Source organism: Mauremys mutica, chromosome 2 (assembly GCF_020497125.1).
Source record: "Mauremys mutica isolate MM-2020 ecotype Southern chromosome 2, ASM2049712v1, whole genome shotgun sequence".
NCBI classification, from domain to species: domain Eukaryota; kingdom Metazoa; phylum Chordata; order Testudines; family Geoemydidae; genus Mauremys; species Mauremys mutica.
This window is the reverse complement of record NC_059073.1, coordinates 248100139-248113488: the sequence shown is the minus strand read 5'-3', so window position 1 is coordinate 248113488 and position 13350 is coordinate 248100139. Positions and strand designations below refer to the sequence as shown.

The 13350-nt window shown below is 41.9% G+C and overlaps 1 protein-coding gene across 9 annotated transcripts in view; it reads left to right on the top strand.

Moving 5' to 3' along the window:
- Positions 1-13350, top strand: part of PPP1R9A (protein phosphatase 1 regulatory subunit 9A) — a 254557-nt gene that overhangs the window by 162861 nt on the left and 78346 nt on the right. For all 9 annotated transcript variants that reach the window (XM_045004340.1, XM_045004337.1, XM_045004336.1 and 6 more), the window contains one exon: positions 1808-1912. In XM_045004340.1, coding sequence (XP_044860275.1) covers positions 1808-1912 — 105 coding nt within the window. The remainder of the gene's footprint in view (positions 1-1807; positions 1913-13350) is intronic.

The following is a 13350-nucleotide window of genomic DNA, read 5'->3' as shown; positions in this document are numbered from 1 at the left end:
TACGGTTCTGAAGGGGAGAGGGGGGGCAAGTGGGGTTGCAAAGATGCAGTTTGTAGGCTTCCACAAAAGCAATATTTTCAAAATTTGCTATCTCCAGCTGGGAAATAATCCAGTGATCCACAGTTGGTCCACAGTGACAATATGAACTTGGAAGCTACCAAAGTAGCTCCAAGGAGCCATTTATGCTCAGCAGTACAGTCCAAAAAGTTGGGAGATGTTATTCAAAATGCATGTAGAAATGTGAGGTGTTATGCCAAAGCTGAGAGTGAAATTATTTTTAGTACTCCTTCACAAAATGTAGTTTCTAATTTGCATTCCTGGAGCATGTGGTTCTGAGGTCCTATGGAAAACTTCCATTATTAGGTATTTATGCTCAGGAAAAAGTGCAATTTTTAAATATCTTGACTTAAAACAAGAAGTTTTCATCTGCTCTGTTTCTGTTGGGTTTTTTTTAAATCTGTGTTATCTGATATAGTAGTTCACATACAGATGCTTGAAAATACGTTTAGTTTACTTTTTTTATATCCTTTTTTATTTGGAAAACTGTTGGAATTTGTATGTTTCTAGCAGAGCTGAATTTGATATGGCTCTCTTCCCTCCATGTACCTTTAATAAATGATGATGCTATCTCTGCCCTAGGGATGCATGTTGTGTGTATTCCAGAACAAAAAGAGTAGCAATTCATTTTTTTTAACTTTGTCACATGGAGCAGTAGATTGTGTTATAAATAGATGTTTAAAATCTAGGAGATTCTTCCCTTGGTAAAACAATATAAGGCCTTATCCTTCATTCCTTGTACACCCAAGACTCCCTTTCAGGTAATTGAGAATTTCTAGTATCCAGGGGATGCAAGATCAGACCTCTTAAAGGTAAATTTAAAGACTAATTTACCCTATCTGAAGTTTAGGCATAATCTACTGAGCAGTGGCCTTTTAGATGCATTATAGATTATTAAAATATTCTTTTGCTCTAAAGAATACTCAGTTTTCAAGTAGCATGAAATACTAAAACTGCAGTTTACATTGTTCTTCAAGATTGCTTAGAAAAGTACAATGTGTAAGTTATTCAGGTATCTCAAGGTATGTCTACACTACAACCACTATAGCAACATAGCTCTGATGCTTCAGCTGTGTCACTGTAGTACCGTAGCTGACACTTCCTACATCAGTGGAAGAGGTTTTCCCCTCAGTGTAGTTAATCCACCTCTCCTAGAGTTGGTACGGACAGGTCTATGGACAAATTCTTCCATCAGCTTAGCTGTGTCTACCCTCTGGGCTAGGTTGACCTAACTACGGCATACAATCCTGAGTGATGTAGCTAGGTCACTTTAACTTTTAAGTATAGACCAGGTCTGAGTTTAGTTTTGTAAAGTTTCAGATTCAGCAATTTGTTTTACCTGTGACGACATACAGTACTACTGATATGGAGGATGGAGGAATGTAATTACTCATAATACTAAGGTTGTCTAAAGTTGTAATTATGAGGTATCTGTACACAGGCAGTGACATAATTTTGTATTTTTTTCCTTGCTGTTGCTTCCAGAACTCAGCAATATTAAATAGCAAAGCATGCTTTGCCCCACTTCAGGAATGCATTTAAGCATGTGCTTATATACCAATGAAGTCAGCCCTTTCCTGAATTGGGGTCTATATCACACACAAATAAGCTTCATAATGTTGTATGGATGGTATTTACCTCAGTTTGTTTTATTTTGATAAAACTCAAAACACTTTTTAAAAAGCTACAATTATTGCTTCCTTTTATGTTTTGATGAGTAATTTAGGGATTTTATTTGTTTTTCTGAAAGGATCCAAGTAAATGACCAAATTGTAGAAGTGGATGGAATCAGTCTGGTTGGCGTTACACAAAATTTTGCTGCAACAGTTCTCAGAAACACCAAAGGAAATGTCAGGTGAGTAAATACGTTTGAAGAAGAATACACTCATGGTACTAAACATTTCAAATTATCTAGTTGCTTCCATTAGGAATATCAATTTCTTGAGGTAGGAGCAATACAAGAAAGTGGAAAGGGAGAGGGCTCTGTGTCCTTTTAACCTGTGACATCACTGCTGGGACTCCCAGCAATGGTATAAATGATATTAATTTTTTGTGATGTGACTACGTGATAATTAAGATTTGGACTGAAACCACAGGTAGGGTCAGATCCTCAGTTGCTGTAATTTGGTAAAACTTGATTTCTTTCAAAGGATTTAAACCAGGCTCTGACCCATTGTTCACATAAGCCACCAAATAATTGTCACATGTAAACCTCAAGGAGAATCATTACCAATACTATCGCAATACTAATTCACTGAGCCACCCTTTCCCCAGTACTTGCTCTGGGTTTATCCCCATATCAGATAGTTTGTCTACCTCCTTGCTATCAAATGTTTTATTCATTTGATTAGCTCCTGCTAGTTAAAAGGGATTGTTGCAAGTGTCATTAAAATGGTGAACAGGCTAGAAAATATTGTAAAATTCACTGAGTAAAATTCTTAATACAAGATGTAAATTCATAATGCAAAAATGTAAAATACTTGTAAGAACCATAATACAATAATGTGATTATTCCCCTCTATTCGGCACTGGTGAGGCCACATCTGGAGTATTGCATCCAGTTTTGAGCCCCCCACTACAGAAAGAATGTGGACAAATTGGAGAGAGTTCAGCGGAGGGCAACAGAAATGATTGCGGGGCTGGGGCACATGACTTATGAGGAGAGGCTGAGTGAACTGGGCTTATTTAGTCTGCAGAAGAGAAGAGTGGGGGGGGGGCGGGATTTGATAGCAACCTTCAACTATCTGAAGGGGGGTTCCAAAGAGGATGGAGCTAGGCTGTTCTCAGTGGTGGCAGATGACAGAACAAGAAGCAGTGGTCTCAAGTTGCAGTGGGGGAGGTCTAAGTTGGATATTGGGAAAAACTTTTTCACTAGGAGGGTGGTGAAGCACTGGAATGGGTTATCTAGGGAGGTGGTGGAATCTCCATCCTTAATGGTTTTTAAGGCTTGGCTTGCCAAAGCTCTGGCTGGGACGATTTAGTTGATGTTGGTCCTGCTTTGAGCAGGTGCTTGGACTAGATGACCTCCTGAGGTCTCTTACAGACCTACAGGTTTGAGTTTTTACATTGTTGCTATTTTTAAGCTTAAAATACTGAGTTTTTGCAGACAGACTGGCTGAACACATCAGTGTCACAACTGGATAAGAGGATTTTAAAAAATAATATACATATTTCAATGAAAATATTTTATAGGAATATACATGCACACTTACACAAAGCTTATGCCATTAGCACCCCTTCCTACTAATGCAGGTATCTGCTGAGGAGAAGGGATGGGATAGAATTTGGTAGAACACGCTTTCTGATTTTGCCTCATTTAAGAAAACTGTATGATAAGGACCCTCCAGTTTCCTCAATTCTATTTGCGTCCAAGGTTCCATTGTCCATCTCACAGGGAAGCTCAGAAATGTGTGAAATGTTATTGGCCAGGCTGCTTGGGATCAGGAGAGTGAGAAGATTTGCCAAGCTCCATCATGAAGTCTGTGACATAGACATCACACACAAGTACTGGTTAGGCCCTGGCAAGTTGCATTGTTTTATGTTCTGCTTACTTCAGTGCACTGTATTTGCTTTTAATTACTGAAAGCTAGACACATTCCTGAAACCCTCCCCTAACATCGCTCTTAGTGTAATGCCTTTTGAAGGTGAATCTCAGGATGGCAAAGGTTACTACCAGCTTGAAAGTGTGGCTCTACCATAAACATAAACATTTGCTTATAGAGTAGATTGGATCAATTATTGGTCTCTTAAAAACATTATTCATAAAAGAGGATTGCATATTTTGCTGTCATTTTTATTCCCTTTTATGTATGCAGAAGCCATGTCCGCTGGCTGTGTTGTAAAGGAAAAAAAAAATCTGTTTCGTGGCAGAACCTGTCTCCTGTTTCAGTTGCTATGACACAGTAGTAGGGTTACAGAACAATCTCTCATCCTCCCTCTCTTTTGTGGACACACTTTCACTCCGTCCCACATACCCTCTCTGACCTTAGAGAGCTTACGAGGATCATCTAGGACAGGACTCCTCTCCTTTCCGCAGCTATTTGTGTCTGGCTGCTGTAAGTATAGGGAAGCTTCATGCTGGCATTTTGAGCATCATCACTTCCTTAGCAGCTGCCATTAATGATTCACGTCACTTGGGGGGTGGGGAAAGGTTGGGTGCTGAGAGTCCCGTGCAGGTAAAGGGAGTCGATATTGTTTCTGATTCCTACCTTCAGCCTCTCATGTTGCCAGGGATCACTAGTGCCCCATGCACAGTGCAAGTGATCTACAACCCCCTCCTTTTCAGGAGGAAATGAGATGGGAAGCAATGCAAAACTGCAAATGGAGACACATTGGTGAGAAAATGTGGAGGTAGAACTCCCTTGCTATCTATTAAAGATGTCTCTGTAGCAAATCCACATACCAACCTCTGATGGGAGAGATCACACACATACTGTGTAATAGAATTAAAGTTCTGCTTTAATTACTATATATGTTACAGTGTTGACTTAATTAATTTTACATAATTGCTTTAATGAGCACTTTGTGGCCTCTGCGCTGTCCAAGTGACAGCATGTGAACTAACAACCTAACTTTTAATGAGCACAGCTTTTTTTTCACATCATGAATACAGCCCATACTGTGTGTACACATGTTCTCTCTGGAATGCCACATGAACACAGTTCTGTGTGTCTCCAACATTCCTTCCTCTTACAGCCCAAAACATTAAACACTGCCATTTTTCAAGTTGTCTAGCAAAATGCATTTTAGCCTTTGCATTGAGGCTTATACTTGATAGATCCTGTGGAAAGACATTTATGAAAGGAGTAAAATTGAAACTACATTCGTAATTCTCACCAATAATTTGGTCACTACTTCTTCAGAAAGCTAGTATAATGCTGATATTTAGTGATTTTACCCCCTTTGAACTTTATAAACATTTTTGAATAGTCATGACAATGGAGGTTAGTGACCTAGAATAGATTCTTCAATATTGCTTCCAGAAAAATGTAACCAACCTTCTGTAACTAACATAGTAAAGAGATGGTGAAAACAAAGCCATTGCGTCTATTTTTTAAACTGTTCCAATTCAAGATAACCCCTCACACCCAGAAAATAAATCACATAAAAACTTGAAGGAGCTGATGGGTTTCTATTATTTTAAATGTTATGCTATTCAGAAGAATTGCCATACCAGAATAGAAGACCATTAGTTCAATCAGTTTGGCATTCTATGTCTGGCAGCAGCCTATATGCTTTACAGGAAGACATTCACCAACTGTACTCTGTACAATTTGTATAGTGGTGGTACTGAGGGCCATTATATTGTAAACCACTTCAAGCCAGCACTCCTAGTTCCAGCACTGTGCTCTGCTATCCCTCTGCGGGAAAGGGAGCAAGGGGAGTTATTTCCTAATCCCAGCTGGCAGATAGTTTCTGACCTAAAGAATGAAAATTGGTAGCCCTTGTAAGAACATAAGAACGGCCATACTGGGTCAGAACAAAGGTCCATCTAGCCAAGAGTCCTGTCTTCCGACAGTGGCCAATGCCAGGTGCTTCAGAGGGAATGAACAGAACCAGTAATCATCAACATCCTCTAGCAAAGAGTTCCACAGGTTGACTGTGCATTGTGTGAAGAAATACTTCCTTTTGTTTTAAACCTGCTGCTTATTAATTTCGTTTGGTGACTCCTGGTTCTTGTGTTATGACAAGGAGTAAATAGCACGTCCTTATTTACTTTCTCCACACCAGTCATGATTTTATAGACCTATGTCATATCCCCCCTTAGTTGTATCTTTTACAAGCTGAAAAGTCCCAGTCTTATTAATCTCTCCTCATATGGCAGATGCTCCATACCCCTATTCATTTTTGTTGCCCTTTTCTGAACCTTTTCCAATTCCAATATATCTTTTTAGAGATGGGGCAACCACATCTGCACACAGTATTCAAGATGTGGGTGTACCATGGATTTATATAGAGGCAATATGCTATTTTCTGTCTTATTATCTGTCCCTTTCGTAATGATTCCCAATATTCCATGTTAGCTTTTTTGGCTGCTGCTGCACACTGAGTGGATATATACAGAGAACTATCCACAATGACTCCCAAGAACTTTTTCTTGAGTGGTGGTAACTAATTTAGACGCCATCATTTTATATGTATGGTTGGGATTATGTTTTCCAATGTGCATTATTTTGCATTTATCAGTGCTGAATTTCATTTGCTGTTTTGTTGTCCAGTCATCCAGTTTTGTGAGATCCCTTTGGAACTCTTTGCGGTCTGCTTTGTACTTAACTATCTTGAGTAGTTTTGTATCGTGGAAATTTTGCCACCTCTTTATTTATGCGTCTTTGCAGATCATTTATGAATATGTTGAATAGTACTGGTCCCAGTACAGACCCCTAGCGGACACCACTATTTACCTTTCTCCATTCTGAAAACTGACCATCTATTCTTACCTTTTGTTTCCTATCTTTTAACCAGTTACTGATCCATGAGAGGACCTTCCCTCTTATCCCATGACTGCTTACTTTGTTTAAGAGTCTTTGGTGAGGTACCTTGTCCAAGGTTTTCTGAAAATCCAACTACACTATATCCAGTGGATTCCCCTTTTCCACATGCTTGTCCACATGACCCCCTCAAAGAATTCTAGTAGATTGGTGAGGCATGATTTCCCTTCACAAAAGCCATGTTGACTCTTCCCCAACAAATCATGTTCATCTATGTGTCTGACAATTCTGTTCTTTACTATAGTTTCAACCAGTTTGCCTGGTACTGAAGTTAGGCTTACCAGCTTGTAATTGCCAGGATCACCTCTGGAGCCCTTTTTAAAAATTGGCATCACATTAGCTATCCTCCATTCATTCAACTTTAATATGGCAAGTCTAACTACAAATGTTATTTCAACTCATGTAAATGTCAAGTCCTCTTTAATCTTGTGGAACTATTTAGCTTGCTAATATCCTGCATTAGTGAATTCCACAGTCTGATTTTACACTGGAGGGATTTTTTTTTGAAATGCATATTGTCTTTCAGTTTTACTGAGTGTCACCCTTCTCTCATCTTTCTGGGAATGGGATAAAGGGCAGTGTCAGACCAATACCATTCAGTATAGTGGAGGGCCAGTTCTGCTATAGTTAAGGTTGGGATGTCCTTCCTGTTTAAAAGACTGACTCCTCTAAGTACTTTAAAATTTGCACAGTTACTGAGCTTGACTTGGAATTTGGTATGCCTCATGAGGGCACAGGCTTCGGGTAGCAATCCAGATTTGGAACCATTTGACCAAAGGCTTCCTGAATTACAACCCCGTGGGGGAAAACCCAGCTTTTCTGAAGGTGGATGAATTTCCAACTTCTTTTGCGCACACATAGGACTCAAACCAGGGCTGAGATCCTTGCATCAGGGTTACATTCAAGGGTTACCACCCACTAGCCCTTTCAGGAAAATCGCATTACAGCATTATTTGAAGAAGTTAGGCATATGCCTGTCTAGAGAACCAATCAGTTCTAAGGCTCATGCACCACACTGATTACACTGCATGTGCACAGAGAGAGAGAGGCTAAGGGAGTTGAAAGCCAGCTGTAGCTCACAGGACTTAATTGCTCCAGGGGAATGTTATAGGCATGAAACTTGAGCACTACCTAAGCACTGCGAGTTCACATCTAGCCCTGGGCATATATCCTCTGTCAAAGGATTTCTTTATTATTGGGAAATGTAGTCTGACTAAAGCAGAAAGGAAGGTGCTCATACTGTATTTAGAAGGTGCTTAAACTATGTTTGAAATGACAGTAAATTACACATGCAAATGCTTGCTGGAAGGGGAGGGTGATTGGGGTGGAAGAGTAGGTGGAAATAGGAGGAAAGGGGTTTGGAACTGCAGTGAGGGGAAGGATGATCATGGGGAGGAGATAAAATGGGGGAGTGTACGTAGGAGAGGCTTGTGGGGGTCAGATGAGAAGGAGAGGGTGGGAGTTTAGAAGAATGGGAGGGGAGAGACAACTGGGAAGCGGGTTTTGGGAGTGAGTCGTAGGGGGACTGAGAGAGAATAGGGGCAGAGGCACCTGTCGGCCCCACATATCTCTTTCATGTGTCTGCCTGGACCAGGGGGGCTGCCTATCTTAGGGGGGCTGAGCCTCTTTCCCTACCTTTATTTGTGTCAGTTTCTGGGGGACCCCACCCCCTCTAGGGGGCTCTGTCCCTTCCATCATGCTATCTGGAGTGGTTCATGAACTTAGCCCTAAGGTTGGTGCCCGACTGTTACAAATCAGCACACAAACCCCAGACTGGCTGTGTGTTCTTAGATTTCATCAACCTAGTATCAAGTGTGAACTCCTCAAGCACTATAACAGCCTTAACATGGAGTTACGGACAGTCCTTGTGGGCATGCCAGTCTATCTTGCCACCCAGGCAAGCCTACCTTTGTGATAGATGGTCCCTTACACCAAAAATCACAACAATATTTAGGTTACTCCCAGTCCCAAAGAACCAGTCACTTACTCTTTGTTATTTGTACCTGAGATCTCTCACCAAAGACAAAGCTTGTAGCCAGTCCTGTAATAAACTAATTAAAGATGTATTAACTAGGAAAAAGAAATGATAGTTATTTATAAGGTTAAAGCAGGTAAACATACACACAGAGAAGAATTACAATTTTAAGTTTCAGAAAGTATTATAAGCTGCTGTAATATGTAAACTGTATATGTCTTTTAGGGCTAACCCAAGCTAAGCAGCTTGGGGATCCCATGCTTATGCATAGAAATATTGCCTTCTCTAAGGGTACGTCTACACTACGGGACTATTCCGAATTTGCATAAACCGGTTTTGTAAAACAGATTTTATAAAATCGAGTGCGCGCGGCCACACTAAACACATTAAATCGGTGGTGTGCGTCCATGGTCCGAGGCTAGCGTCGATTTCTGGAGCGTTGCACTGTGGGTAGCTATTCCCTAGCTATCCCATAGTTCCCGCAGCCTCCCCCGCCCCTTGGAACTTCCGGGTTGAGATCCCAGTGCCTGATGGGGCAAAAATCATTGTCGCGGGTGGTTCTGGGTAAATGTCGTCAGTCACTCCTTCGTCTGGGAAAGCAACGGCAGACAAGCATTTCACGCCTTTTTCCCCTGGATTGCCCTGGCAGATGCCATAGCATGGCAATCATGGAGCTTTTTTTGCCGTTTGTGACTCTCACCGTATGTGTACTAGATGCCGCTCACACAGGCGATTCAGCAGCGCTACACAGAAGCATGCTTTTGCTTTTGCATGACAGCAGAGATGGTTACTAGCCATATTGCACCATCCAAACCCTTCCATAAATTGGAACTGAGGATGATCATGGCTACCAGTCCTTTTGTACCATTTGCTGCTAGTGCCCCTGGTCAATCAGCCAGGGGCGCAAAAGCCAAGAGTGGTTACTAGCCATATTGTACCTTCCATCGTTTTGTACCATTGGCTGCTGTCATAAGTGCCCCTGGCCGATCAGCCAGGGGCGCAAAAGCAAAAATTGGGAATGACTCCCTGAGTCAATCCCTCCTTTTTGGTATCTAAAAATAGAATCAGTGCTGCCTAATATAGGCAAGTGTGCTAGAGAACCACCTGCTCTGTGTCAGAGCCCGCAGAAATTATGATCTGTATGCTATTCACAGGGGGTGCTCCTGTAACAACCCCACCTGTTGATTCCGTTCTTCCCCCAGCCTTTCTTGGCTACCGTAGCATTGTCCCCCCACTTGTGTGATGAATTAATAAAGAATGCAGGAATAAGACACACTGACTTGTTAGTGAGAAATGAGTGGAAGGCAGCCTCCAGCTGCTATGATAGTCCAGACAGGACATTAAGCAGTGTGTAGGAGAGAAGCCCAGCATCCCACTGCTAGTCCAGGGGCAACTGAATCTTTTCTTTACACATGAAGGGTGGGGGCTGATGGAGCTCAGCCCCCTGTTGCTATGATGAGGATGGTTACCAGCCATATTGCACCATCCATCCACCAGAAAAAATTAGGGCCAATAGGCTGATGACGAGGATGGTTACCAGTCCTTTTGTACCATCAGCTGAGGCTGATGATGAGGATGGATTTCCATCTTTTTGCACGATCAGCTTATGCTGATGATGAAGATAGATTTCCATCCTTTTGTACCATCAGCCGCCCATGGCGGGGGGGGGAGCAAGGATGTTGGTGTTGAGTGCTGCACTATCGCGTCTATCTGCAGCATTCAGTAAAGATAGGGTGACATGTAAAAGAGTCAGAGGATTGTTTTACCTTTCGCTTCTGGGGGTGGGTGGGGGGTGGGTGAGTAGATTGTCAAGCTATGCCCTGACCCCCGGGCACTGTGTTTGACCCTAGAAGCATTTGGAGCTCAGCCAAGAATGCAAATAATTTTAGGAGGCTGCAGGAACTGTGGGATAGCTTCAGTCCTCCAGTCCATGCGCATCCATTTGATTCTTTGGCTTTCCGTTACGCTTGTCACGCTGCAGTGCGCTGAGTCCCTGCTATGGCGTCTGTCTGGAGATTTTTTAAAAAGGATTCTGAATTTCATCTTCTGTAACGGAGCGCTGATAGAACGGATAGAACGGATTTGCCTGCCCTTACAGCGATCACATCCGCATGGTCCATGCGGGAGCTCTTTTTTTTATTTTGATTTTGGACTGCATCGCCACCCGTGCTGATCGGAGCTCCACGCTGGGCAAACAGGAAATATTCAAAAGTTCGCGGGGCTTTTCCTGTTTACCTGACCACTGCATCCGAGTTCAGATTGCGGTCCAGAGCGGTCATTGGTGCACTGTGGGATAGCTCCCGGAGGCCAATACCGTCGATCAGTGTCCACACTAACCCTAATCCGATATGTTAATACCGATACTAGCGTTACTCCTCTCGTTAGGGAGGAGTACAGAAACCGGTTTAAAGAGCCATTAAAATCGATATAAGGTGCCTCCTAGTGTGGACGGTTTTGGCGTTAAATCGGTTTTACGCTCCTAAAACCGATTTAAACGCCTAGTGTAGACCAGGCTTAAGCTCCAAGCAACATAGTGGTACAGTTCTTTCTGGTCAGGGATTTTTATTCCTTTCCCATAAAGTTCAAACTGTGAAGGGATGAGGGTTTGTGCACATCACCTCTTCATGGGTGTGGGGAGAGAAATCAACAAAGTCTTTTGCCCACTGATGTTCCACAATGGTTCATTTGGTGTCTATAGGCCTTCTTTTGTTGGACAGGAGATGACAACTCTGGTGATAAACTAGTATTTCACACTTGGTAATGCTTCTCTCCTGGCTCTGGGGGTTTCCAGTTGCATAGCAAACACTTAACACTTAACTATTACCTTATGACATGGAATACAGATATTATAAGTGAAATTAATGAATGCAGCAACTCACAATCATTTTATAAAGTCCAAACTCTAAACACATTCTTATAAACTTAACAAGTATTTTAACAATGCTAACACACAGATGAGCCAGACTGGTTTCCAGCTACTTATTTGTCAGTGTTCAGTGAGGCCTAGGAGCCTTGGTGTGAGCTGGCACATCCTCCATCTGTGTCCTCTTCATGTGAGCATGGGTATGGGGGAGTTGCTCTTCTGGGGCATCTGAACCCCTCACCTCTGTGTGTGGCACAATCTGGGGGACCACTACAGGGGGTCTGAAACCCCTTTTGGCTCCCTCATGTGAGCTGGGATTTGGGGGACTTCCCCCTTCTAGGGGCATATTTGCCACTTTCCTTGCCCTCCCCAAGTGATATGGGGGGGCAGGTCTTGTCCCTCTACAGGGGTTTGAAACCTCTGCCTCTCTGGGTGCGGCGCTTAGAGCAGGTATACTGGGAGCATACAACAAGAACACATTGCTGAAACTGAGGTGGGGTATTGAGAATAGGCATGCTTGATGCATATCACAGGTTCTCCAGCACTGGTGAGGGGGGATGGGAACACTCACAGACATGAATGGAGCAGTTCACCTATCTCACAGCTATCGTTTCACAATGTATTCATCTCCATAGGGTGTTTACATTCAGATACATATAGGGGGTGTACATAAGGCCATGTCTTCCGTGGCTGGCTACCACCCTTAGAATTGAGGAATACCTCAGAGAATATTGGTCAGCTGCATACTGTGTATTCAGGGAATACCAGTGTCTGCATTATGTCAGAATGCTGACTGGTATAATGGGAAGGGAAGGACCTTGCCCACCATGGGATAAACCAGTGTTTAAGCTTAAGAAATTGTTTATCATGGGCTATTGCATTTCCCAGGCCTAACCTAACATCTGCTTTTGTAGCATTTTTACACATAGCTGACTCACCACTCAGGTCCGACACTAATAGACACTCTTAAATGAGAATAACTAATCTAAGTTAATTAACTTCCAGTTTATCCTACTTTTAATTGAGTTTCTCATAGTCCTATTTAAAAATCAGTTCAATGTTGTTTCATAATATAATTGTTTTAGGTCTTCGTGACTGTTTCATTTTCAGATTGTTTCTTGTGTGAAAGTACATGAACTAGGATGTGGTAATTTGCTCATTTGCATAGAGAAGCTAAAACTTTGACCTCTGTAGTTTGAGGTTGACTTTTCTAAAAGAGCTTGATCTTATTCATGGAAGACTGTCACTAGATCTAGGTTATGTTGTTGCCACTAAATAGAAGTATCTCTTCCTACAGGGTTCACGCCACGTAGTGGTGTAAAATGTGCCATGCTTGTTTATAAATTGTTTTAAATGTGTTCTGAGGCAATGTTGTCTTCCTAGGTTTGCAAAGAGGCAGACTGAAACAGGGGGCTAAGTTCTGTTCTCTTCTAACCTTGCCACTTCACTGAAATCAGCTGGTTTTCTCCATATTATTTCAATGTACAAACCACTGCAGAACCACTGTACTTTAAGTTGAAAAAGTTCAGGAAAGTAAGGTATTAAGTATGCTCAAAAGTATCATTGGGCTAAAGGAAATCTGAGAATTGCTGCCAGATTCAGTGGAATCCTTTCTTAACCTCCCAGGAGGGTTTTATTTTTTTAGTTTTTTTTTTTTTAACTAAAATAACTCAAAATGAATCTGAAAATACTAATGTTCTGCTCATAAATTAGATGTAGGTTACTGAGTAGTTTTAAATAAAATTGACTCTTTATTTCACCCTGTTTTACAAACAGAAATCCTGATCCTGAAATGACTTGTGCACATGCTTAACTTTACACACTCTGAGTCTTCCCAATGGGAGTTAGGGTAGAATTTTTGGCCCTGTCTCCTATATATATCTTTCATCTCACCCTCAAGATTTGCCCTCAAGGATTTTTAATTCCCCCATATTTTCTATCTCCCCATGTCCAAGGGTAGAATCAAA